The sequence below is a fragment of the Plectropomus leopardus genome, chromosome 17, assembly GCF_026936395.1.
Source record: "Plectropomus leopardus strain MGB_pleo_1.0 chromosome 17, ASM2693639v1, whole genome shotgun sequence".
NCBI lineage: Eukaryota > Metazoa > Chordata > Actinopteri > Perciformes > Serranidae > Plectropomus > Plectropomus leopardus.
The window spans coordinates 26,736,474-26,762,253 of record NC_142192.1 but is presented as its reverse complement, the minus strand read 5'-3'; the positions used below and the strand labels follow the sequence as shown (position 1 = coordinate 26,762,253).

At 37.4% G+C, this 25,780-nt stretch overlaps 4 protein-coding genes across 5 annotated transcripts; 3 read left to right on the top strand and 1 right to left on the bottom strand.

Annotated features, from left to right (window-relative positions):
• The first annotated feature begins 1,255 nt into the window (after positions 1-1,255).
• tomm40l (translocase of outer mitochondrial membrane 40 homolog, like) lies at positions 1,256-8,561 on the top strand. The gene is made up of 10 exons (XM_042506524.2): positions 1,256-1,373; positions 3,264-3,481; positions 3,629-3,696; positions 4,549-4,641; positions 4,735-4,836; positions 5,315-5,420; positions 5,545-5,667; positions 5,757-5,833; positions 6,938-7,040; positions 7,688-8,561. Exons 2-10 carry the CDS (start codon positions 3,265-3,267, stop codon positions 7,825-7,827), a joined length of 1,029 nt encoding a protein of 342 aa, XP_042362458.2. The 5' UTR covers positions 1,256-1,373; position 3,264; the 3' UTR covers positions 7,828-8,561.
• Positions 8,562-10,385: 1,824 nt separating this feature from the next.
• Positions 10,386-12,381, bottom strand: LOC121957970 (uncharacterized). 2 transcript variants are annotated; one of them, XM_088090479.1, is made up of 4 exons: positions 12,269-12,381; positions 12,117-12,162; positions 11,877-12,027; positions 10,386-11,041 (listed from the first exon to the last, which is right to left on the bottom strand). In XM_088090479.1, exons 1-4 carry the CDS (start codon positions 12,344-12,346, stop codon positions 10,474-10,476), a joined length of 843 nt encoding a protein of 280 aa, XP_087946605.1. In that variant the 5' UTR covers positions 12,347-12,381; the 3' UTR covers positions 10,386-10,473. The 2 variants fall into 2 exon arrangements, with proteins under 2 accessions (XP_087946605.1, XP_087946606.1); XM_088090480.1 differs by having other exon boundaries at positions 12,274-12,296.
• A 3,037-nt stretch (positions 12,382-15,418) lies between these two features.
• On the top strand, positions 15,419-17,484 carry apoa4a (apolipoprotein A4 a). Its single transcript, XM_042507141.2, has 4 exons — positions 15,419-15,505; positions 15,593-15,640; positions 15,742-15,898; positions 16,716-17,484. Exons 2-4 carry the CDS (start codon positions 15,601-15,603, stop codon positions 17,293-17,295), a joined length of 777 nt encoding a protein of 258 aa, XP_042363075.1. The 5' UTR covers positions 15,419-15,505; positions 15,593-15,600; the 3' UTR covers positions 17,296-17,484.
• A 2,122-nt stretch (positions 17,485-19,606) lies between these two features.
• Positions 19,607-25,527, top strand: apoea (apolipoprotein Ea). The gene is made up of 5 exons (XM_042507140.2): positions 19,607-19,701; positions 19,991-20,039; positions 20,719-20,869; positions 22,838-23,125; positions 25,048-25,527. The coding sequence occupies exons 2-5, from the start codon at positions 19,997-19,999 to the stop codon at positions 25,343-25,345; spliced, it is 780 nt and encodes a 259-aa protein (XP_042363074.2). The 5' UTR covers positions 19,607-19,701; positions 19,991-19,996; the 3' UTR covers positions 25,346-25,527.
• Positions 25,528-25,780: the final 253 nt, after the last annotated feature.

Sequence of the window (25,780 nt, the reverse complement as noted above, 5' to 3'; positions counted from 1 at the left end):
CTGATCCTTAAAAAGGCTGAAAAGGCATTGAATTAATCATTTTTAAAATGAAGTCTTTAAAAGTCTTACATCAGTCTTTCAAGTCTTAAAAATGCTAAGAAAAGTAAGCAGGTTTTATATATTCCTTTCTCTCTGATGTTGTATTGAAAAATCTTAAAGTAATAGGTAATATCTGTTTTTTTCCTTTATTTTACTGAATGTCTCTCACATTAACACCAAGTAACTTTTTTGTTGTAGTAAACAAAAATTGATGCCAAGTTGTGTTTTTGATTTAATTTTGATTATTGTAAAAAATTGTCCTAAATTTAACACCAAGTCTCATTACACACAGTTTAAAAATGTAAATATTAAGGCTTAAATTTAATTAAATAGTCTTAGTATTGATTTTGAGAAGTCTTAATTGACACAAGTATTTCTTTATCTAATTTAATTTATTCATCTTTTAATATATCTTTGAGTCGAGCTCTTCTGCATGCATCTGCATCCATATATATTAGTCTTTAAATCAACTCTCTCTCTTGATATATATATATATATGTATATATATATAAAATTTATTTATTTATTTAATTTTAATAGGAGGGACATATCATGCCAAGTGGCTGATTGCCTGTTATGTCCATGTTTTGAAAGACAACACGTTTCAAAGGTTTAAATACTTGCAAAAGGGACAAGAAAACTGATGGGTTTGAAGGGTTAAAGGGACCATATGATTAAATCCAATCTGAACATTTCACATATTTGACTTTGAATAACATTATTTATGAATATGCCTCATGTATGTACAATATAAAATACTGATTGTAAGTCAGTTATGTCACCTTGAACCGCAGGTGTGCACACTGGTTCCTCCTTACACTGTACAGTGAAAACATCTGGGCTCTTTGGCCCCTGAACGCTGCTGCTGTGTTTAACTGTGGCTGGATAAAGATAGAGGCGCTGTTGTGTGTCAGCTAAAAATAAACAAGAGTATTTTGGGACGTTATGACTTTGTCTGCAGACCCTCGGGCTGTTATTTGACCTTGACGGTTTTCCTACATAACATTTTACTACACCGGCTCTGCTCTCTGCGGCCCGGCGAGGCTCTCCGCCAATCAGCAACCTCAGATTTAAAAAGCCCGCCCCTCCGCATATACATTAGCCAATCGTGTTTGAGTAGAGGCATGATGTCATTGGCACTGAAAACGCCTTCGATTCGTCAGACACATAAAATTGCTGACAGGCGTTTGAGCCAATCATTACTCAGCCTTATGGTCCATCATCCAATCAGAATGCACTCTGAGAAAATAGGCGGGACCCAGCGGCATTCTCGTCTTCTTCTTTGGTGCCACCGGATTCAACTTCCGGCTGCATCGTCCTCTGGAAATCACAACGTGAGTAGCCGCCGTTAGCATCTGTTTTTTAAAACAAGACGTTTAACTAGAAATAAATGGGCACATGAGCTGTTTTTTCCAGCAGTCGACGTCTCATAAAGCGCTCTTTGTTTTCCTCCGGCAGCAGCAACCGCTTGTTTTAAACGCTGTCAGCTGCTGGTTGGACGCTAGCTAGCCTAGCTTAGCTAACTTTTTCACTCTGGTCTGTCGGTGAAGCAGATTTATTCAAAACATTAGAAACATCTGTCGAAATAAAACACTCAGCGGTCACTGTTTTCTTACTTCTCTCTGTTATATAACGTTATGGTTTCTTGTCATTAGTCAGCCGTTTAGCCGCTGCTGCTCTGACTTTCTATGAATGAACATGAGCTGTGTGAAAGGTTAAAGGGTTAATCCGCCGGTTACACACATGTACGTCAATTTACTCAGAATAGGAGGTTTTACTCAGTCTGAGGCCTGTGCCTCAGCTTTATGTCTTCTTTTGCTCTGAGGAGAGGTTTTTTAAATTTATCAGCGAATAACCCCCATGATGTCATCAGGGTGGGTCTGGTGCTGCCTTCACCTGCTCCTCAGAAATATCACATTTCTGATGGCGTTTCCTCAGTTTAGTCGTCTGCGCTCAGCCATGTTTCTTATCCAAAGCTATTCTGTTCTGTGCCTTTTTAATGTTGTTTTTCTGTTTGTGTTCTGGGGGGTGGGTGGGCCAGGAAAGGGGGGGTTGGTTCATATATTTTGTTTTGGTTTTTTATGTTTTTAACCTGTAAAGCACTTTGTGCTACATTTAATGTACGAAAAGTGCTCTATAAATAGAGTTTGGTTTGATTTTATTTGATGTTTACGAGTTAAAACTCCATGAACGGCCCTCCAAAGTCATAATTACAAGTGGGAAATTTTGATAATACTCAATACTCAAGTTATGACGTTTGCGAGACGTTTCAGGGCAGTAGAAGTGTTGGGAAACATGGAAACGGTGTCAACAATTGACAGTAAAAAGTTACATATTTTATTTCCTTCCTAGTAGCTATCATTTACTTTTAGTAGTTGCACATTTTAGTATGTGCATCTATTAGCTGTAGCAAGCAAGCAAACTTTTAACTATAAAGCATGCCAGGCAAGTGTACTAACACTGATTGTAATCAGCGTGGAAATAAAAATCAACAATGGCGAAAAACCTTTTTGTAATCAAAAATTGATATTTAATACCTAAATTAATTTTTAAAACGCTCCTTACCATTAACCAAACACTGGCTTTTGCCCGCCATGTTTATGCATTTATGATGTCAAGTCTGCAACTCCCCCTAACCAACCTAACCCTTATAAAATACCGTTGTTGTATCATGAAATATGGTATTAATGTATTAATGCTAACATAGATAAAAAAAATATATACACATATATAAAAATGTAAAATTTATTAAAGATATAAAATAAAATAACTCACAGAATATAAATAAACCAGAAACGGTTATCAACCTTTTGTTTAAATGCTGTTAACATTAAATGCAGCCCATCGTCTTTGTAGCCTCCCAGTTTACAACCTCAAAGCACATGAACACAAAGGAGTCAGAAGAACAACTTCTCATAACCTAGTTATTAATGTCAGTACATTTTTTCTTTTATATTGGCGACTGTAAAATTGGTCTTAAATTTAATAACAAGTGGCATTAAAATGTCTTAAAAAGTCATAAATCCAAATTGCCTTAAGCTGTAGGAGCCCTGGTAAAGTGTGACAGCCACTAATACCCTCAGATGTTCAATCGTAGCAGCTCTGAACATGTTGCTTGAATATTATCTCCTGTGTTGACGTACCTGCAGCCAAATTCTCTCTCTTGGTTTTAACTCCGTCACTCGCCCTCTCGCTTGTTTTCTCCCGTAACTTCTCTCTGTCAGGATGGGCAGTGTTTTGGCTGCCAGCTCCCCCAACCCTGCACCACCTGCCTCCGGCGGCGCTGCTGCTGCTCCTGGGTTGACGGTGCCGCCTGGCTTTGGGATGCCTCCGGTGTCCCCCGTTATACCCCCTGCCGGGGCCGCCTCGGGACAGGAGCAGGAGGCAGAAACACCTTTGCCTAACCCGGGTGCTTTTGATGAGTGTCATCGCAAGTGCAAAGGTAAATGGAGGTAACTGAAGAAGGTCATTTGAGTCAAGATTGAAGGAGTCACACTCGTGTGAAATAATTTCTAGCTCTTTACCCGTATTACCAGATTTCCCTCTGTGTCTTTTCTGCATCTAACTGCGTCCGTGTTTTTCCTCTCAGAGGTTTTCCCCATGCAGATGGAAGGCGTCAGGCTAGTTGTCAACAAGGGCCTTAGCAACCACTTCCAGGTCAGTTAAGTTTCTTTTTATATTAGAAATTTTTACAAACACAAATCAGCCCTGTTTACATGATCAACTCACAAACGTACCTACAAAATAAAGCCAGACTACATATTCAAAGTTTTTAGTTTGGAGAAAATCCGATGCACTCTCAGAAGTCTGATAATTGAGCGAGGCTACCAAATAAACTGATCTGCAATCAAAGAATCATTTTAAGCTCAGATATCAACCAAAACAAAGAGGAGAGAGCACATTAGATCAGTGTTTCTCTGCCGTGGCTTCCTTTTACACTTAGAGTTTATGAATTTCGAGGTCCTCCTGCTTGTATTTAAAGCTCAAACTGGTCTCAAACAAAGCTACATTGCTAACTTCCCAGTGAACCATTTACCTCCACAAACACTGCGATCGTCTGCTGCTAGTTTATCGGAGGTTCCCATCAACAGCCGAAAAAGAAAAACGGGGATGCAGCCTTCTTTAATTACACCCCAAAGCTATTTAACCAGCTTTATTTAGCCAGCTCATTAAATATTTTTAAAAGACGCATCTGTCCACGCTAGTGTTTAATTAGCTCTGATTTTCTAAAACTTGTCTTTTTACCATTCAGATTTCTACAATTCTTTTGAAATGTTTTATCTTAATTGATTTTATGAATTATTATCTCATGATTTTAAGCTCTCAGTTTTTGTTTTAAACTGTTTTTGAATATCTTTTAATGCTTAATTGCCTTGCTGGCCTGTTTTTACTGTCAAGTGTGTTGTGCTGCTTTTCTTGTGTAAAAAAGGTGCTATAAAAATGAAGATTATTATTATTATTAATGTTGTTTTTATTATCATTATTATTAATAGTGTAAATCTCCTACAGGTGAATCACACGGTGCTGCTGAGCACTATGGGAGACTCTACCTACAGGTTCGGTGCTACATATGTTGGAACAAAGCAGATGGGTCCAGCGGAGGTACACTGCGCCAAAGTCACCGTGTATCTCATCTGTGAGGCTTTTCTATATTCTCTATATATGAACCGTAAAATAAAAGCTCTTTATGTTCAGTTTTTTCCAGTCATGGTGGGAGACATGGACAACAGTGGCAGCCTCAACGCGCAGGTCATCCACCAGATCAGCAGCAGGATACGATCCAAACTGGCCTTCCAGGTAAAGATCAAACTATTTTTAATATAATATATATAATAGTAATATGTTTAATTGTATTTATTTTCTCTTCATTTCTTCACTTTGTACAATTTTTAATGGAGCTCGACCATTAAATCTGCCAGCCTGATTTTAGTTTATCACATAAATTGTATGAATGCATGTCTTGGCAGGAAATTACAATAAAGAAATGTGAAATATACTTAATCAACATCTGCGTGGTTACAAATTATGTCCACCAGAGGCCGCTGGAAAGTTTATTTTTAAAATGTAAACTCTCTCTTATCATATACATTGGTCACACTTAGTAAATAGAAAATAATCAAGAAAAGGATCTTCTTAACCAAAAATGGTTACAGTATTTTATGTGTTGATGTGTCGTTGTCTTTTTTGTAAAGTTTCAAATAATGATAACAGTATTACCCTTAAAATCCACTAACAGTTCGACCATAATGTTAACTTTGTCGAAATCTGTCCTCAGACACAACAGCACAAGTTTGTGAACTGGCAAGGAGACGCTGAGTTCAAGGGAGAAGATTTCACTGCAACGATCACACTTGGAAACCCAGACGTCCTCGTCGGCTCTGGTGGGTTTTCGGTCGCTATTTTGTCATCCGAAGACCAAAATTAAATTTTTTTGTATCCTTCGATTTTTGAGGATTTTTTAAACTTTTGTTCTGTACCTGAACATATCTTGTTTCCTCCTGTCAGGTATTGTTGTAACACACTACCTCCAGTCCATAACGTCGGCTCTGGCTCTGGGAGGGGAGCTGGTTTACCACCGCAGGCCGGGAGAGGAGGGCTCGGTGATGTCTTTAGTCGGCAGATACACAGGTGAGACTCGAGTTATTGTCGGGCTTTACGTCCATAATTTTTGTGTTTTTATTTGCTTAAACCAGCGTTGACCTAACGTCTCTGTGCAGGCAGTAACTACATCGCCACACTGACGCTCGGCTCGGCGGGAGCTCACGCTTCATACTATCACAAAGCCAACGATCAGGTAACTGCTGCCTCTGAAACGTTTGTTTTTGACTCTCGGGTAAAATTCACTGTAAACAATTAGGAGCTTTTGTTTGTGATTTGGTTTGGATATGTAACATTTTTGTTAAAACATTTTTTTCCCTCTCCTGTGGAGATAGTTCTGGCTCATTATTATTTTGTGTTACTGTCATTTTGTTAACTTGGTTATTCAGCTCACACAGCATCTCAATCAATCAATCAAATGTTTATTTAGCAGCAAATCAAATGCAATTCGAAGTGCTTTTACACTTTGATTGAAGAAACAAGAACAACATATGAAATAAGCAAAAATGGATCTTTAAAAGTAGAATAATTTTAAACCATAACATTTTGATCGTAACACACTGCATAAATAAACACAGGCTTTTAGTTTACATTTAAGAGTACCAATTTTTCCAGCTCCTCTCAGGCTGTTCCAGTGTTTTGGAGCATAATAATAATAATAATAAAATCACCAAATGTCTTAGTTCTTCTCTGTGGAGCAGCTAAAAAAGACGAGCGGGACCTTCCTCGTTCAAAAGCTGAAATCATCTCTGAGATGTAGTCTGGTGTTAGGCCATGCAGGGCCTTAAAACCTTATAAAAGAAATTTAAAATCAGTGCGAAAACTAACAGGATGCCAACGTAACATATTAAAACGGGTGTGTTGTGTGCTTTATCTTAATCAGAACTCGTGTTGCAGAATCCTGAATCATCTGTTGTGTCTGTTTGTCCAGATTTAGAGATCCCTCTGTGTTGCTTTTCCTGAGGTTTCCTCTGTTTATTTACTGTTAAAGGGTTTTTTTGGGCAATGTTTTTTTTAACTCACTAACTTTAGGGACAAAAGGTGCAGTGTGCTGTGCAGATTTTAAACCCCCCTGAGGCAGATTTGTGTCGGCTACATAAATAAAAGTGACTTGACTTGGATGAGCAGGTTAGGTGACTTACAATTCCCAGAACTTTACAAAACGTAGCCGCTTGTTCAGTTAAGGAAACCTGCTCGACACTCACATGAAACGTGAATAAATGCTCTCTGATCCAGGTGTGTTTTTGCATGTTTCATAAATCTGCACTCATGATCTTGACTGTCTGCCGCTCTTCAACAGCTGCAGCTCGGCGTGGAGTTTGAGGCGAGCACCCGCATGCAGGACACCAGTGTGTCGTTCGGCTACCAGCTAGACGTGCCTAAAGCTAACTTACTGTTTAAAGGTACGATGTGTAAACTCGCTTTTACAGGGTTTTACTCTTAGATATGCATTCATCACCACAGCGATTAGTGCTTACTTTTTTTTTTTTTTTTACCAGCACAATATCATATATGTAGCTACAGATAACAGACAAATCCTAAAGGCTGTCGTTGTTTAATCTTTAGGCTGATGGAGGTTAAAATTTAACGACGACTGAAGATATTTTGTCCTGGTTGTGTTTAAGCATCCAGGCAAATATTACAGTCAAGAGTCAGTAATATGTGTCAGCATTTTTATGTGTTTTAACTGATTTGAAATTGCCAGTTTTAGAAGAAAATTCTCAGCAAAAGGTTGTTACATTACAACAGAAAAATGGCCCATAAATACTAATTTTTGTGGGGTTTTTTCTTTCTTTTTTGGAGTTGTTGGAGTTTTTTTTCTTTGTCTCTCTTCTGCACATCTGTGGGGAGCGATGGGAGGAGGTGGATAATGTCCCTTTTTTTTTAGTCACCTCAATGCTATTTTTTTTTTTTTTTTAAGAAAAAGATTTTAAATATATATTTTTTAAAAATCACTTTTTATTATACACAGGACAGTGCACAGGAACGCATATATACATACACATGTTTCTGTTACACTGCATATAATCGAATTTTCTGTCTCCTCCAGGTTCGGTGGACAGTAACTGGGTAGTCGGTGCAACGTTAGAAAAGAAGCTGCTCCCGCTGCCGCTCTCTCTGGTCCTCTGCACCTTCCTCAACCACCGCAAGAACAAGTTCCAGTGCGGTTTTGGCGTCACCATCGGTTAAACTTGACTCAGCGGCGGGTTATTCACCTGCAGACGACTTCACAGAAAGGACAGACTCACTATGGAACGAGCAGACTATGCCATGTACAACACTGTGTGTCCCGTCACGTCAGTCCGTCGCTCGATTCGACCATCGTCATGTTATTGGTTTCATCAAATGTGGTGAACGCCGGTAATAATGTAAAACTAACACACGTAAGATTAATGGGCTGAACGATCAGAAGTGAAACGAATAACGTGACTGGTCAGGGATTTATTGACTGTGGACTCTCGACACAAACCAGTAGACAGACGTTACTCTTTAAGAGACATTTCAGAATTACAGAGCTCTTTGTTTTTGTCACTGAGTTCAGTGCCTGTCGCTCCATTTTCAAATTTTATTCTTTGTTTTTTTTACTGTAAAGTCCGTCTTTGGTGTGCATCGAATGAAATAGTTGTTTGCTTGTTACGGGTGATTTATCGGTTACAGACGAGTTTACCAGCTGCAGGAGGAAGTGTGCTGTACTGCATGTCGCGTTCACAACTCCATCACCTGTTTTGTTGCCTTTTTATGTTAAATACATATGGAACAGTATATATATGACCTGTATATACCTCTTGGAGACTGATAAATACCATTTCTTACAAAAAAACCCTGGCACGTCTTTGGTCGTTTTCTTGTGTGAGTTCATACACATTTTATAAGGAGGCTCAAGTGAACCCAGATATCGTCTCAAAGGCCTCAGAACATGAAAATTAAACTACACAAAACTGTCGAATAAGTACAATTTAATTTACGCAAATGGGATGTCAGTATGGCAGACATAACGGGCATGGTGATTTTTTTTTTTTTGCAGGCAATATTGGCCAGTTTCTCTTATGTATGAGTTATTGCTTAAGTTATTTTTTTTGCTTAATAATTTACTATTTTATTACCCAGCCTCTCTCATGCATCTCATTAAAAAGTCTTAAAAAGCATTGAATTTATAAAATAAAATAAAATAAAGCCCTAATGTGTATTCAAATGTCTTAAATCAGTCTTTCAAAAGTCTTAAAAATACAAAAACATCGGAAGAAGGATTTTATGATTATTTTTTTTACGTTTCATTGTAAAAACTCAAAATAATTAGTTACATGTTTTTTTTTTATAAAAAAAATAATTTACTTAATCTCTCTTCTTAACCTCTTCACGATGGCTCTTGAAGCATATAATATGTTATAATCCCACAAACAAAGTGAGACTCACAAAATCAGTAATAAAAATCACCAATAAATGCTTTGTATTTCTCCAATTCTAACCACATCTGACTTTTTCATTGTTATATTTTATTTACAATGAACATTTGAACAAAATTGTTCATGGTTATTTGATTTAATATTTTCAGTTTTGGTTATTGGGAAATTGTTCTTAAATTTCATCTCGAGTGGCATTAAAAAAGTATTAAAAAGTATTAAATTCAATATGCCTTTGGATGTAGGAACCCTGTCATATCACCCCCATGAACTTTCAAAATTTGCTCATGACAGTTGCAGTTTTGTTAGCGAGCACAAATAGACTTCCTCTTTTTCTTGAAGGCTTATTGTTTGTTTTTGCAATTTCTGTAAAATGTAGGCATAAAAAACTCAAAGTGTGAGTAACACTCAGAGTTATTGCTTTGCAAGTCACAAGTACGTCTCGAGTCTTTGCACTCAAGTCCAAAGTCAATTCAGACAATTCCAAGTCAAGCCACAAGTTTAAAAAAATGAATTTCGTGTCCTTAACAAGTCAAAATGCGCTCTTCACCAAATGTAATACCATTTTGTTTAATGTATTACAATTACATAAAAAATGTGTTAAAAACTTTGTTAGTATATAGCAGTTTTACCCACAGCAGAATGAATTCTGTGTGTTTCCGTCTTGTAGTTATCTTGTATGGATTTAATGGTATTAAAGTTCAAAACTTTTTAAAATTTTTCAATTCGAAACCACGATTTTTATGGGCCGAGTCATGAGACGACACTGTGACTCTCACTTATTGTAATAAAACTTTATTGTTTGATTGTACAACCACCATATAAAGAAGTTCTTTGTGTGAATCATCTTTATTACACCCTTTGAAACCCTTTGAAACCTGGATCGACACTTCTTGTGCTGCTCTAAGACGTATTTATTTGCAACTGAGCTTTTCTTCAAAGATATGGGGAAAAAAGGCAATGGGCAACTTGGTATAAAATGTCCTGCTAATTGCAAGAAATAGAATTAGACAATTATTTAAAAAACGGTAGAGACAAATGTCCAGAAAATTATAATATTTATGATAATTATATATTGAAAATTATGTCACGGAATTATTATTATTTTTAAGCACCTTTTAAAAGTAGTTTCCTTGATTTTTTTTTGTTTTTCACTTCCATTTTCTTTTTTTTTGTATGTGTGCTATTTTTCAGGTATTTTTCTTTCTTTTTTTAATTTGTTTTTTTTTTACTAATCTCTTGCTAATTTCAGGATTATGGTCATTGCCTTTTTCCCATGTTTTTGAAATAAATCAAGCCAATTTGCTCAGATTTCAAAGAGTTGATTACGACACTGAGAGTGTGAACTCGATTGTTAAATTCTTTATTTAGTAAAATACACACTGGGTGATGTTAAAATAAATATTTGTTGTGTGGAGGCTGATAGGAGTCGTGTTCACTGGGTCTTGGCGATGAAAGACTCCCACAGGACGGCCAGCTGAGCCTGCAGGTCCTGAGCGGTGGCGTCCAGCTTGGCCTTCAGCTCCTCTCCTGTCTGAGCCAGGTTCTCCTGGATCTCCTGGGTTTTCTGGGCCAGCCCGGTCTCAAAGCTCTGCGCCAGGGGGATCATGCTCCTCTGAAACTCCTCCACGCTCTGCTCCATCTTCTGCCTCATCTCCTCGGTGTAAGGGGTCATCTGGGCCTGCAGGTCGGTGGTGCTCTTATCCAGCTGCTCCTTCAGCTCGTTGGTCTTCGTCAGCAGGGCGGCCTTCAGGGCCTCGGGGTTCATGGCCTCAGCGTAGGGGGTCGCCTCCTTCTTCAGCTCCTCCATCTGCCTCTGGATGTTTGCCACTATCTCCTCGACGTTGGCGGTGGAGGCGCTCACGTCTTTCTCCAGACGAGCCCTCAGCTGCTCGACCTCCTGGTTGAACTGAGTCGTGAACTGCTCGGTCAGAGGAGCCACCCGAGCCTGCAGAGAGGCGACGTACTCATTCACCGTGTTGGTGCTCTCAGAGATCTTGGCACTGACAGAAAATAGAAAACAGTTATTGAAAAGAGACAAAAAAGTAGTTTTCTAATGTCTTTTTCTTTTTTTTAAATTAGCTTATTTCATTTCTTCCATCAAGCATATGTACAAATTAACAAACAAGAAGTAGGATCCAGCAAAAAAAAAAACATAAGAACAAAAAAAACATGCAGGACAAACTATAAACATATATATATATATATATATATATATATATATATATATATATCTGTGTGTGTGTGTGTGTGTTTAGGTTTCTTTCGAGTCTATTTACATATATGAATGTAATATTTCCCATAGAAAACAAATAAATTCCAAATAAATATTGACTATCAAGTCCATTTTTGGACTGATTAATAAGTGCTGTTTATTTTATTTATTGTGAACTGTTTTTTAAACCTTTATTTTAGGATTTTCATCATAGAACAAATGCTCAATATACATGACTAAAACATCTAAGCCATGAAATTCTTTACAAACAGAAAAATGTCCACGAATTCCAGCATAAACAGTAAAATAAAAAATATATATGCAGCAACAAAGGATTTACGGTCCTTTTTTAACATACAAAAATATTAAGTCTTTTTTTTCTGGCTGACCCCTTGAGCTAGTCCATGTTTATTTCTACATTTCAAAATAATTTAACGAAAAGGCATTCATAAGATAAATGACAAATACTAGATGTCATTATTATATCTCTAAATTTAGGGATTACCTGGTTTGCATGTTAAATTAAATGTGTGATTTTAAAGGAGACTTCTTTAATTTTGTTACACAATTATTGACACAATTATATTTTTCTAATGTCATCAAACATCTTTTTTAGCTCTTACTTCACTTCCTGTCCCATCTGAGACTCTCTGATCTGCTTCAGGGAGTCCTCGGCGGTTTGTGTCGCTTTAGCAACGTAGTCCCAGAAAGCATTTTTCACCAGCTCCAGATCGCTCTTGGGCGGCTCCTGCCACAAGATGTTGGCGTTGCAAACTGCAGATAAAACAGCCAGTTTAATAAAACCCAAACATCTGTTCACCCAGTGGTGGTTTACATTTATTTGAAGAAAAAAAATCACTCACCAGAGAAAAGTGCGAGAACCACAAGTACCTTCATGATTGAATTTGTCTGTTGAATAAAGAAAATAAACATGTAAAAATATATATATATTGTCACACTTCAACTGGTCATGGTGATAAGATAATAACTTAAAATATATACAGTATATGTATACCTTACAGAGGCAGCTTGTCTCTTCTTCGCTCTGAGTCTGACTGTTTTGCAGATGTCTGATCATCACTTTTATAGTCATATTGAAGGCTAAAGTCCTTCTTTGGTTGCCCTGCTGGACAGTTTGTTGTCCCTGCTGCCACTCCACGTCAGATTTCAGTGTCATTGCCTTGTTTAGTCTATGATTCTCTGGCATCTGGATGGTTTGATATCACTAAATCAGCATTGTGTGAAGTAATTACACAGTAGATGGTGGGCAAAAGGCTCTTGTTGCAGTTAAAAATAGCAAAACATATACAGAAGATTTCACTTCAAGTTGCAGTAACTGATTTTTTGGCATCTTGGGAGAAATGCAAACATAAAAATGATATAATGACACACTGTCACCTGTTAGCAAACAGTGTCTTATTTACTCATCTGGCAGTGACGGAGCAACATCATCACACTAGAGTCCTGTTTATGTTCTCCTGATGAAGTTCAAAAGTCACTCTTGTTTTAACTTTGTTTTGGTCTAAACAAACTCCTAAATGTAGAGTCCCCCAGAAATGAGTCCTAAAACCTGGAAATCAGTCACAGTTTCAGCACTCTCACTTTCCTCGTCTCAAAGTCAATGTTTTTTTAAACAAATCTGAAGTAAGCTTCAGGTTAACATGAGCTGTAAACTTTGAAGCTTTGTGTTTTTAAAAAGGCGGTCGCTTACAAGTGGCAAAATGAGCAACAGAGCGCCATCACGCTGAGCCGCACCGAACACGGCTTTACAGCTTTGTTGTGGCGCGGACGTTGAATTATGCGACCGTTGTGTAGTTTGTTTATAGTCTAATGTCAGTTTTTTACTTCTGGCCATTGTATTAAAAAATCCTAAAAGTGGAGTTCATATGTGATGATTATTTTGCTGAAAATGTTGGTTTGCTGCAAATCTTATTTTCTGCAATAATCCATAACCCAATGGAAAAATCCCATTGGCCTTTTGATGCGGTAACCATGGTGAAGTTAACTCTGTGTCGGCAAAAAAAAAATCATCATTCTTTGGGGCGCTCTGTGGGGATTGGTTCTGTTTTGGAGCCAGCCCCAAGTGGTATGTCGATGAACTTCAGTATTTTGCACTTTTGCATTGGCTTAATTTCTCAATGTCAAGGACGATAATTCTCTCTGGATTTGTCACGACATTTTTCATAACATTACACACAGTCATTTGGCCCTACGTTAATATAAAAATATTGAGCAGCACAGCTTTAAGTAAAACTGCATAAGTATTTACTGTTAGAGAGGTAACACAAAAAAGTGTTTCTGATACCGTGGCTCAATATTGGTCATTACATTACTGTGGCTCCTTGTACAGTTCAAGGTTGATTACTGGCTTACTTTTTAGTTTGTTAATATACTTTTAGATTGATGAATGTGCATTATGGTTTTTATGGATAAGAGTTCAAACTGTAAAATAAGTTTTCTGCTCATACCTCTAAGACAAATTACATGTCATTTTCATTAGCTACAACAATACAGCTCCACAGATACAGTCTTTAAAGTAAACTGAAATGAATGTCAACATTTTCTTAAGTGAAAATGGTGTATTTTGGAAGTTGTAGAGCAAAAACACTTTGTGAGGCAGAGAAGAAAAGAAAACACATTTTTTCATTTTAGATATCTCCTCTTCAATTATGCAACCTGTGATGAAAACAGTGTTGATTATCTCCAGAGTGGGACATCTACGTGGCCTGATAATGTTCTTTGTGCGTCATATGAAAACAGCTGGATGTTTATCAGTAGTTTCATCTGAGAGGAGGAAGACTTTAGCTCAGTAAAGATAATCTGCAGGTCAGATGACACAACTGGATCAAAGTCCTGCTCACATTTCACTGACCTATAAAACCTCAAAACTTTGTCTACAGTTTGGGGACATTCAAATCGATCAATATGTGCTTCTTAAATACTGAAGTAATCAACTGAAACAATGCAGTTTTTGTACTGTGAGTCACAAAAGAGTTAAATAGTAACCTCACTATCTTATCTGCTGACATGACTCACTCATGAGTCACTGTTTAGAGGCTACATGTTACATATGAGTGACCCAAATTAAGTGTTTTTACACCAATTACAAGTAATTTAATGGGATTATAATTTTATATAGGCCTACTAAATGACGTACTTTTTAAAATTTATTTATTTTTTATTTAAAAACCTCAGTAGTGTGGCTGCCAATGTCACCACTTTGGTCCCAACAGAAACATCTCAACATCCTCCTGACAGACTTGAAATTACGTGCAGATATTTGTGATCCCAGAAGATGAATTCTTGCTAACAACATTTCCATTAGCCTTTAGCTATACTTTGTTTTTAGTGCTAATTAGCAAATGTTAGCATGTAAACACGTTAAACTAAAATGTACAAATTGATCAGAATTATATATTACTAGCATCAGCATGTTAATATTGTAATTTTGAGCATGTTAGCATGCTAAAACGCCAAACTAAACCCGATGAACTTGGTAAACATTGTATCTGCTAAATATTAGCACGTCAGCAGTCATTATAATCCTGTTAGCATGCTAACAGGCTAAACAAAAAATTATGAATTTGGTAAACGTTGTGTAGCACACCTGCTTAATATCATTTAGCATTGACATTGTGAATGTTAGCATGCTAACACACTAAACTAAAATTGAACTTGGTGAACACATAAAATATGTATGGTGAACAGTATACCTGCTAACAATTAGCATGTTAGCATTGTCATTGTAAGCATGTTAGCATGCTAACACACTAACAAGATACTCTACCTGCTAAACATTAGCATGTCATTGTTAACATGTTTGCATACTAAAATGCTAAACTTAAACTAGCTCTAGAGGCCCCATACTATTATATTATATTAATACATGCATTTATCTATTTTCTCCTTTATTTTATTTTATTGGATATTTGTTAATTTGTTAATCTTTTTATTGTTATTTGTTTTACCAATTTTCCTACAGGAATACTCAAAAAACAAAAAAAATCCTGCTCTGAAATCTGTCATAAAGATATATAATGACATTTAGCCTACATGGGATTTTATCAGACGGTGGTGATGTCGTCTCTGACACACTGTTAACATTGTTACTGTGATGTGGCAGCAGCGTTGACAGCACGGCACTCAGCGTTGGACTTTACTCCAGTGTTTCCTCCATACGACTCCAGTGCCTATATAAACTGACCCGTGAGCTGTGCAGACCACACTCTGAATACAGCTGCTCCAAGCTCAGGTGAGACACCACTGCCAAGATTTCAACTTTTCAGGTTACGATTTGTAGAAATACCACAGAGAGCTAACTTTTCATGTATCTTTTCAGCTGCAGTCATGAAGTTCCTCGTGGTGCTTGCCCTTGCTGTTTTCACCGGTAAGAAAGTTTTGTAATTTTGCTGAAAATCAACAGAATTTAGGTTAGAAGAAGACATACACAGCAGAAATATGTGATGATAAATGCTTTTGTTTTCTCAGCTGGTTGCAATGCCAACGTTGTGTGGCAAACCCGGCCCAAGCAGCAGCAGGTCGACATGGTGAAAGATGCTTTCTGGGACTATGTTGCCAAGGCAACCACGACTGCAGAGGACTCCCTGAAGCAGATCAGACAGTCTGAGCTGGGAAGGGAAGTCAAGTAAGTAACCACAAAATGATGAGGATGCCTTTACTAAAACATTTGAAACCTGTTTTCAATTTTCTTGTGATACGTTCAGACACCTTTCAAAAGCTTTTTAACCCTCTGAAAGCTAAACAGATTGATTTGATTTATTTCCAAAAACACAGGGAAAAGAGCTGAGTATCTTGAACCGAACTTGAACTGAGTATCTTGGCAAAAATGTCCCAGAAAATGCAAGAAATTAGTAAAAGGTGACAAGAAAATGACCTGAAACAGACAAACAAACAAAAAACTAGGGAAGAATTTCCAGAAATCTACATCAATAGTTACAATAACTATGTATTTAAAAAATATACCACTCAAAAATTTAGATTATTATTATTATTATTTGGTTTGGTTTTTAACTTTTTTTCTTTGCTTATTTTCAGGTAATTTTCTTGTAACTTTTAAATAATTTCTGGCATTTTTACCCCCCATACTCTGTTCATTGATTTTTTTAAAAAAAGTAGGACAGTTAAAGACAGTTTATATGTTAATATATGTGTACAATGATAAAAGTATCAAAATACATTAAAATATAATATATTAGTTGTTGGTCAGACAAGTGCCTATCACATCACAGTTTAATGTCTCTTAAATACTTTCTGGCTACTTTTTGGTCCATGTCTTTAAGTTGCTCGTTACTTTCTCTCTGTGTTTTAGAAAAAAATCAAACCAATTTGCTCAGCATTTAAAGGGTTAAAATCTTAAACTTTTTTCTTGTAAGTTTTACCTCAGAAAAGATTCAGAGGCAACAAGAGTTTTTCACGACTTCTTTCTGTTTGTGTCTCTGCAGCACCCTCATCTCCGAGAGCACCGGCGCCGTCAACAAGCTCGCCGACGCTCTCCGTACTCAGGTGGCTCCTCTGACCCAGAACCTCATGACCAAGTTTACCCAGGAGGCCGAGCAGCTTAAGACCCGTCTGGAGAAAGATCTGTCCGCTTTGGGAACCAGCCTGCAGCCGTACGCCCAGGAGCTGGTCGCTGACCTCCAGAAGCAGGTGGAGGCTCTGAAGAGGGACGCGAAACCCTACGCTCAGACCATGGACGCCGAGGCCCTGAAGGCCGTCCTGCAGCAGAAGAGCAACGAGCTGCGAGCGAAGTTTGATAAGAGCGTGAGCGAGCTGCAGGCCCAGATGGTCCCTTACACCGACGAGATCAAGGAGAAGATGGAGCAGAGCCTGGAGGAGTTTCAGAGGAGCATGATCCCCATGGCCGAGAACTTCCAGACCCAGCTGACCCAGAAAACCCAGGAGATCCAGCAGAACCTGGCCCCATATGGCGAGGAGGTGAGGTCCAAGCTGGACGCCGACGTGCAGATCCTGAAGAGGCAGCTGAACGCTCTGTGGCAGTCCTTCACTAAGATGGCCCAGTAAACGGACTCACATCTACCTCAGTTTTTCCTCTTTTAAATCAGAGAGGTGTGGGACAGATAAAAAGTGCAATACCTCATTTTCTACGTTTTTATGTTGATGAAAGGAATAATGTCAGTATTACTGAAATTGTGTTACAGTTTACAACTATAAGATTTCATCTGCAACAAACCAATAAACAAGTTAAAAGTATTTTGTGTTTCTTTGTATTGTAAAAAAAAACAACAACTATAAAATCACAGTTACATATTTTAAAATTTTTCACAAATATATATGTAGGCACGTTTATGTAACTCTTAAAAGGAGAGTGTACTCCAAAATCAAAAATACAAATTTTTCCTCTTACCTGTTGTGCGCTAAGATAAGTCTGCCTTCTCTCATATATAATGGAACTAGATGGTACTATTGTGGAGCTCAAAGCACCAAAAAAATATATCTGAAAAACTCAACAGCGATGTCTTATTCCAGAAATCATGACCTGGATACTCAAGGTAATCCACAGACCCTGCTGTGAGCAGTTTCATGAAGGAACTATTTTCTCTCTCCCAAACTACACCCGCCAACCGAATTATTGCACAAAAGGAGGCGTGCATCAGCTGTCAGCTCAGCTAACACCACAGGACAAGCTCACGGTACAGCTCAGCAGAAGAGGACGCCATTCATGTTTGCAAGTTGTCATGAGCCTCTTGTCCGTGAGTAGATGCACGCTTCCTTCTGCGCGGTGATACGTTTGGTTGATGCAGTTTGGTATAAAGTTCTTAAACAAATGCTCGTCCTGCTGTGTGGGGTTTGCATGTTAGCATGGGTTTTCTCTGTGTTCGTCCCTCAATCCAAAAACATGCAGGTTACTTGTTGACTCTAAATTACCTGTGGGTGTGAATGTGAGCATGAATGGTTGTCAGCCCTGTGATAGTCAACCTGTTTAGCCCCTCTGGACTTTTACAAAAGGGGTGTCCAAACCTTTTTGAACAGGGGCCAGATTAGAGCTGCTTCTTGCATTAAATGGATCCTATCGCCTTTTTTTCTTTAATCATACAAATGAGACAAACACAACTGTTACCTGAAAAAGTATTCAACTTTAAATCACTCGTGGTCGACTTTATGCTTCTTGTCTGAGTCCGTGTCTGCTACCCAACAGGAAATGTCCTCTGTTACTGAGCAATAGACATATAAATGTCATCTTCAAGCTTTAGCCCTGTTATAGACCAGGATTTTAGACCATATTTTAAAATAACAATTAAATATATCAAAAATACATAAAAACCTGAAAATAAATAACAAAGCACTGCATAGCCTCACATATATTAATGAAAGTTTATTTTGTTGTCACATACACAGATTCTGTTTACTCTTTTATTTGGGCTAAAACTACTAAACTTTCATGATTCAACCTTGAATAACAAATAGACGTATAATATGAAACACATTAGTTGTGTAGTTTCTACTTGGTGCATGTCTAAAAAATACACTAGTTCTGCCATCGTGAGGTGAACAAAATAAATAAATAAGTAAACTGAGTGGCAGGCCACATGTAATATATTTTGAAAAACAAGCTGCGGGCCGTTTAAAATTAATCCACATGCCACAATTGTCCCCCAGGTTGGACTTTGGACATGATTGCCTTTAGGAGGATGAGCTTTGATAGGAAATAAATGGAAGTTAGGATCCACTGACTTTGTCAAAAAAAAAAGGAAAAACATTTTACTTGTACATAAATTCACAGAAAACACTCAAATATTGCCCACAATTCTTGTGTTGGTTGTTAATGTGTTTAATGCTTCATGTCTGTTTATATTTCCGTCAACATTGAGGACAAAGTACATTTCCACAGTAACAGTTGATAAAGTTATTCATTGATTATGTCAATCTGTGTGAAAGTTAGTTTATTGGAAGTTTTCCCATCTAATAAAAGTTGTATAAATGCGACAGCGGTCGTTAAAGCAGACTATGAACCAGATCAGTTTGGACAATGATCCGATACAGCACGGACCTTTGGCTCTTCCGCTGTTATCAGCAGCATTGTGGTCGTGATAGAGAAGGACAGTGTCAAATCCTGAGATGTTTTCTGTTTATCTGATGGTGCCGTGATCTTTTTATTGCACATTAACTGCACTGCATTTTATACAAGGAACAAAGATTGGTGCAGAACTCCTTGACCTCGTGCACACTCTGATAACAGATATTTTGGGTGTTCTTAATTTCTAACCTGTGCTTGATTGTGTACTTTCAGTGTGCGACGTGGAGTCAAAATAACACACACACGGCAATAAAAGGTGACAACAGCACAGTTCATGCTGGGAACTTCGGACACAGGTCAGCGATCCTCCTGACATTTATTGGATTGCATCAAAGTGTATAAATACTGAGAGACAAGCGCAGTCAGTCTCAGTCACAGATCAGATCACTGAGGTGAGTCTTATTTCTACACATCTGTAACAGCTACTTGGTCCTGAATCAAGGTTTTTGACTTGCTATTATATGTGCCAAATAATGTGTCTAAAAGTTTATGTTTATTTAAGTTAAAAGTTTGAGTTAAAAGCTGAGGATAGCGTGTCTGTGATTCATTACATAAGAGACATAAAAAAGGTCTTGAAGTTATGGTTTTAGCTTTTTGGAAGTAAACTACTGAATTTACTGAAACCTGAATGTAAGTGCTGAAATAATTTTGACCTTTTTTTAAAAAAAATGATTTTTCCAGATCACCATGAGGGTCTTTGCAGTGTTTCTCGTGCTGGCTGGCCTGGCTGGTGAGTGCAACATTTCTTCTTAAAAACACAAAAATCAAAAAAAAAAAAAAAACTTTTTAAAATGATATGTTATATATTAACTTTATTGGACTTTTATGGCATAAAAGATGTAGAGCAACAGGCATAAGATGCATACATTGGAGATACAAAAACCCCACACTCTTGTGTATAAAGAAAAAAGTAACAAGCATTTCCTGATGGCAATGCAAACTGTGGACATGTTGATGCATGAAAAGAGAGGAAAAAGTAAAGTTAATAATAATAATAATAATAATAATAATAATAATGATAATGATAATGATAATGATAATAATAATAATAATTAAAAAGCGCTTTACGAAACACCCAAGGTCACTTTGCAGCGCATAAAAATGCAATCAAGTGCCAACAGGTAAAAACATACAGAATAAGACACGAGACACACAGCTTCTTTACTAATAATTATAATAATATTATTAAGGACGGAAACTGAGCTTCTTATCAACCACATACTGAATAACAACCATGAGTTGTCTCTAAACACGTGAGCAAAATATATGCATGTCCTTCAGTTTTTTACAGATCTGAAATCTGTCTTGGAGCTTCCTCTGTGTCCATGTTGCCCAAATCTTGTTTAATTTACCATTTAAAATATTTTGTGTTAATATTTGAGTTTGTTTATCTCTGTCCAAACACACAGGCTGCCATGCAAGAAGTGTTCCTCAGGAAGACTTGAAGAGCCCCTGGGAGGTCACGGTCGCCAGGTTCAGCGATTATTATGAGGATCTGAACTCGAAAGCCGACGTCGTGGTGAAGGACGTCAAGAGCTCCGAGATAGGCCGAGAACTGGAGTGAGTTCATTTATGTTACAGTGATGAATTTAGGGAAAGATATCAGGGTAATAAATCAAAAACAAACTTCTGTGCCATCAACTGACCTGCATTCTTTAACAGACGGCTACAGTTTTCAGCCTACGTTGTCTGCAGATCATATTTGTAATATTATCAGTGTTTTAATCTGCTCAAGGAAGCGTTTTAAATTTAGTCCATCACAGAAAAAGGATCGATGCACTCATCCTCGCTGACCTGGTGTGTTTAACCCTTTGAAATCTGGATCCACATCACGTTTCTTGTGCTGCATTCAGATGCCTTCACAAGAATTTTAACCTTCTTTTTAAAACATGAGGAAAAGACAATGAGCAACTTGACAAGAACTGTTTCACAACTTGCAAGAAATTACTAAATTTGAAAAAAAAAATTTCTTTAAAAAGGCATGGGGAAAAAGGGGTGTTTCTCGTTATCATGATTATATATTCAAAATTATTTTTTATAGAATTATTATTATTTTAAGTACTTTTTAAGTCATTTACTTGTTTGTTGTTGTTTTGTTTTTTCAAAACTTTTTTTCTTAGTTTTTTTTCCTAATTTTTAGGAACATTTCTTGTACTTATTTTATTTTTTTTAATTTATTATTTCCTAAGTCGCTCATTTCCTTTTCCCCATGTTTTTGACAGAAATCAAGCCAATTTGCTCTGGTTATAAAGAGTTAAACCAATAAAATCTGCAACCGGAGATGAACTGATCGCCACTTTTTTGTAGTTGTACTTATATACTTTGAGCACATTTTGTCGATCAAACTAATGCTCGTTTGCTTTGAATTTTTGTATGCAGGCCTTTAACTTGTAATGGAGTACTTTTAGATTGTGGAGTTATTATTCTTGCATAAGTAAATGATCTAACTTTCTTCCTCCAGCGCTGGTAAATATTATAACAAGGACAATCCAGTTGTTATCTGGGTCTTTGCGTTCTTTTCGTATTGATTAAAGATTGTTGCACTGAGGTAGAAAAGCGTCAACATGATGTTGTTTTCAGACCTCTGCTTGGTTACACAACACACACACACTGTGCCCTCAGCTGAGTGTGAGGAGGTTAATCAGTGTGTGTCACGGAGGTGAGACATGTAAAGAGCTGCTGACTAAGACCTGCAGGGAACTCTGGCCTCAAGCACTCCCCTCTGACGTCTTATTTCTAATTTTATTGCTTCAGTCGCGACCACTATTACCCCCTCCTTTTTTTCATTTAGATTAGTATTGTATTCAGACATCAGAAACAGCAGTATTAATACTTTTACATAGATCACTCACTTGCCCCTAAGAATGACAAAAGAAGAAGACAGACATTAAAACAATCCAAACAACAGACAGCACATATTAAGGAGGACACCTACATATGCTGTCATGTAAAAATATAGTCAGGTCAGTTTTATTTATAAAGCCCATTATCACAAATTACAATTTACCTCAGATGTCCTCACAGCGTACTATAAAGGGGGAAAAATATAGTAAATATATAGTAAAGAAAAATACAATAATGATAATATTACTACTATTACTACTACTACTACTACTACTACTACTACTACTACTAATAATAATAATAATAATAATAGAATTAGAAAGTCAAGCACCTAGTCTATTTTCTATTTTCCACATTCTCCCACATCACACACCACCTAGCCAGTCGAACTGACTCTTTCCTCAACTTTAAGTATAAATCCTTTGATTTTTGCATGGATTTGTTGACATGGAAGAGCTCGGTACAAACAAAGCACCTGTAGATAAAACCCTGCTGAGACTTGAAAAAGCATTATTTTTGACATTTTACACAAAAATAAGCTTTTAACGTCTTGTTTCATCGCGAATAATGCCTTTATTTGCTCTGATCTCAGCCCTGATCAGCTTTGGATCCAAAAAAACTTCACAAAAAAGAAAAACATTAACAAAATCCCTAAACTCATCTGTCTCGTCCCCTCAAACACAGCACCCTGATCCAGGAGAGCATGTCCGAGCTGGCCACATACAGGGACGACCTGCAGACCAGGCTGGCTCCCTTAACTCAGGACGCTGCAGAGAAACTGGGCAGAGACCTGCAGAAGCTGTTTGACAAACTGGGCGATCACATGAGCGAGGCCCGGGAGCAGGCGGAGAAGTACACCGAAGAGCTGCAGGCCATGATGGAGCAGAACGCCGACGACGTCAGGGTCAGGGTCACCGCCTACACCCGCAAGATGAAGAAACGCCTCAACAAGGACACGCAGGAGATCAAGAGGTGAGTGAGACAGGCTGCAGCAGGGAGGCGTCACTGGAGGCTGATGGGGAACTCCGTCCAGTAAGACGCTATGAGACTTTCTCTGACTTTTACTAACTGAAGTTTTAACTGTTTGTTTTTAGAACAATTTCATTTTGCAGGTGCTTCCTCTGCTGTTTTGTACTAATCTATTTTTCAATACTAAGTCACGTTTCAAAGGAACATTGTGTGAGATCTAAGGGGATTAAGTGGCCTCTATAGCTGTGAGGATTTCAGATTGCAACCAGGTGAAACTTCTCCTGGTTAAATTTCCTTCAGTGTTAATTTTGAAGGAGGTTTTTAACGGGAGCCGAATTTTCCGCAGAGGTCTCTTCCTCTCCAAAACAAACAAACCAGGTGATTAAAACCCCTAACAACACTGAATAAAGCAGTTTTACGTCACAAATCAGTGTTTCTCCAACGCTGTCCAGCTTATTGAGGAGGGGCTGTGAACTACGGTGGCCAACATTAAAATGCAAATGGCCCAATCAGGAGCCAGAGTTTTGTTTGTCCATTCTGGGCTACTGTATAAGAGGTGCAACATGGCGATTTGCTTAGACGAGGACCTGCTCAGTATGTCGATATAAATGGCTCATTTTAAGGTAACGTAATACAGCGATTCTTATTTTCAGTTGATTATAGACCAAAGAAAACAACACAACACTTTTTCTATTAAATTCCATTTTACCAATATATCCCCCTAAATCCTGCACACTGGACCTTTACTGTTTCATTGTTTGTTTTTATTTTATACTCCCAGACAGCGGCACTGATGGTGAGTCACTTAATCTGGTAAAATTAATTAAAAAAAAAGACTAGAGTTGCAATGCAATGATTGACAGAAAATTTAGTATCAACTGTTCTGTCAGTCATTTAATCATTTAAGTCATTTTACAAGCAGAAATACCAAACTTTCTCTCACTGATGGCGTTGTTTTGAAGGTTGATTCTGATATTTTCTATATTTTGTGTCTTAATAATTGACAGTTTATGGCTTAAGTCATAAAATCTAAGTTTAGATATAAACTGTAACTAATAGCATTCACTCATGTGCTGTGCTTAAGTACAACTTGGAGGTACTTGTACTTCACTTAAGTGTTTCCATTTTATGGTATACTTTATACCTCATTAGTTACTGTTCATTTTCAGATTATTGACACAAAATACAAATCAATTACGAAATGAATATGTATTATCACAGGTTAAATTACTCAGCAGTATATCAAGTTGTTAAAGTAATCTGCTTTACCAGCTGCAACAATTAAATGATGGACACATAAATGTACCAGTAAGTATTTATTACTCTAAAATGAGGCATTCTGCATAATGAGTACTTTTACTTTTAGAATTTTAAGCTTTTGTACTTTTACTTAACTAAAAGTTTCAATACAAGAATTTGACTTGTAACACAGTATTTCTACTCTGTAGAATTACTAATTTTACTTTTATTCAAAGCTCTGAATAATTCTCACAGTACTGATTACTTACAAACCGCTATTTACATATGATGTTTAAATGATGGACTTAACTTTGTATTTCTACACAGTGGTAGTAGTACATTTACTCCCACAATACACCATAGTTTATTAGTTTTTTAAAATTTTGTAGTAATAATCTGCATCTGTAAATCAACTAAAGCTGTCAGATAAGCAGTGAACTAAAAAGTTCAATATTTACCCCTGAACTGTAAAGGAATAGAAGTACAAAGTAGTATAAAATGGAAACACTCAAGTGAAGTACAAGTACCTCTAACTTATGTTCTACCACTGTGTTTATCCAAGAAAGGATCTACTTCTTCCAACATTTATAAAATATTAAAAAAAAACACTTACTTTTACCACATATACTGGATGCTGACTCAGTGTGGTAACTGGGATGTTTTTTATTCTTCTCTTCTTCTCTCAGACGTGTTTCTGAATTCTTCGATGAGCTTGGGACCCGCAGCTCAAACAACATGGAGGAACTGAGGCAGAATTTTGACCCATATTTTACTCAGGTGCGTGACAACGCTCAGGCAAAGATCACCACCCTGAATGACCTGCTGAGGTCGCAGACGCAGAACATGCAGGAGAAGATTCAGACCACAGCCGAGGACATCAAGGTGCGCTTTGAGAAAACTGCTGAAGACCTGCGCTCCACCCTGGAGGAGAAGCTGGGGGAGCTGAAGAACTGGTTTCAGCCTTTAGTCAAGCTGTTTGAGTGATAATGCTGCAATTAAACAGTCCGGACCATCTTGTTCATCACTTTATGTATCCAAACCACCTCCTGAAATTGTTTTAAAAGATTCATAAAGAAAAATACTCAGCTGTTTTATCACAAATGTCCACCACAGTCTGAATGTCTCAGTGTCACCGAAGGCCCCTCAATAAAAACCAGCTGCTCACATGTGTGTTGAAAATCAGTGGTCATCAATCAATTAATCATCTACACTCTTGTCTGAAAGTCCAGTTATTTCTATAGTCTGGACATATTAAATAATTACAACAAATAGGTCGCGGATTTGAAAATGTCTCAAAAAAAGACTGCAGACTGCAAAATCAAAGGCAATTTATTCAACTGTGTATGGGTATATATGGGTGGGTGTATGTACGTATATGTGTTTGTGTGTGTGTGTGTGTGTGTGTGTGTGTGTGTGTGT

Bases quoted from the DNA above. Each gene is read 5' to 3' on its own strand.
- apoa4a (XM_042507141.2), top strand. From the start codon at position 15,601: ATGAAGTTCCTCGTGGTGCTTGCCCTTGCTGTTTTCACCG. The intron at 15,641-15,741 runs GTAAGAAAGTTT...TTGTTTTCTCAG, and splicing joins TGCCCTTGCTGTTTTCACCG to CTGGTTGCAATGCCAACGTT. The intron at 15,899-16,715 runs GTAAGTAACCAC...GTGTCTCTGCAG, and splicing joins GAGCTGGGAAGGGAAGTCAA to CACCCTCATCTCCGAGAGCA.
- LOC121957970 (XM_088090479.1), bottom strand. From the start codon at position 12,346: ATGACTATAAAAGTGATGATCAGACATCTGCAAAACAGTCAGACTCAG. The intron at 12,163-12,268 runs GTATACATATAC...TTTATTCAACAG, and splicing joins AGACAAGCTGCCTCTGTAAG to ACAAATTCAATCATGAAGGT. The intron at 12,028-12,116 runs GTGAGTGATTTT...TTTTATCTGCAG, and splicing joins GGTTCTCGCACTTTTCTCTG to TTTGCAACGCCAACATCTTG.
- tomm40l (XM_042506524.2), top strand. From the start codon at position 3,265: ATGGGCAGTGTTTTGGCTGCCAGCTCCCCCAACCCTGCACCACCTGCC. The intron at 5,421-5,544 runs GTGGGTTTTCGG...TCCTCCTGTCAG, and splicing joins AGACGTCCTCGTCGGCTCTG to GTATTGTTGTAACACACTAC. The intron at 5,834-6,937 runs GTAACTGCTGCC...GCTCTTCAACAG, and splicing joins ATCACAAAGCCAACGATCAG to CTGCAGCTCGGCGTGGAGTT.
- apoea (XM_042507140.2), top strand. From the start codon at position 19,997: ATGAGGGTCTTTGCAGTGTTTCTCGTGCTGGCTGGCCTGGCTG. The intron at 20,040-20,718 runs GTGAGTGCAACA...CCAAACACACAG, and splicing joins CGTGCTGGCTGGCCTGGCTG to GCTGCCATGCAAGAAGTGTT. The intron at 23,126-25,047 runs GTGAGTGAGACA...TTCTTCTCTCAG, and splicing joins GACACGCAGGAGATCAAGAG to ACGTGTTTCTGAATTCTTCG.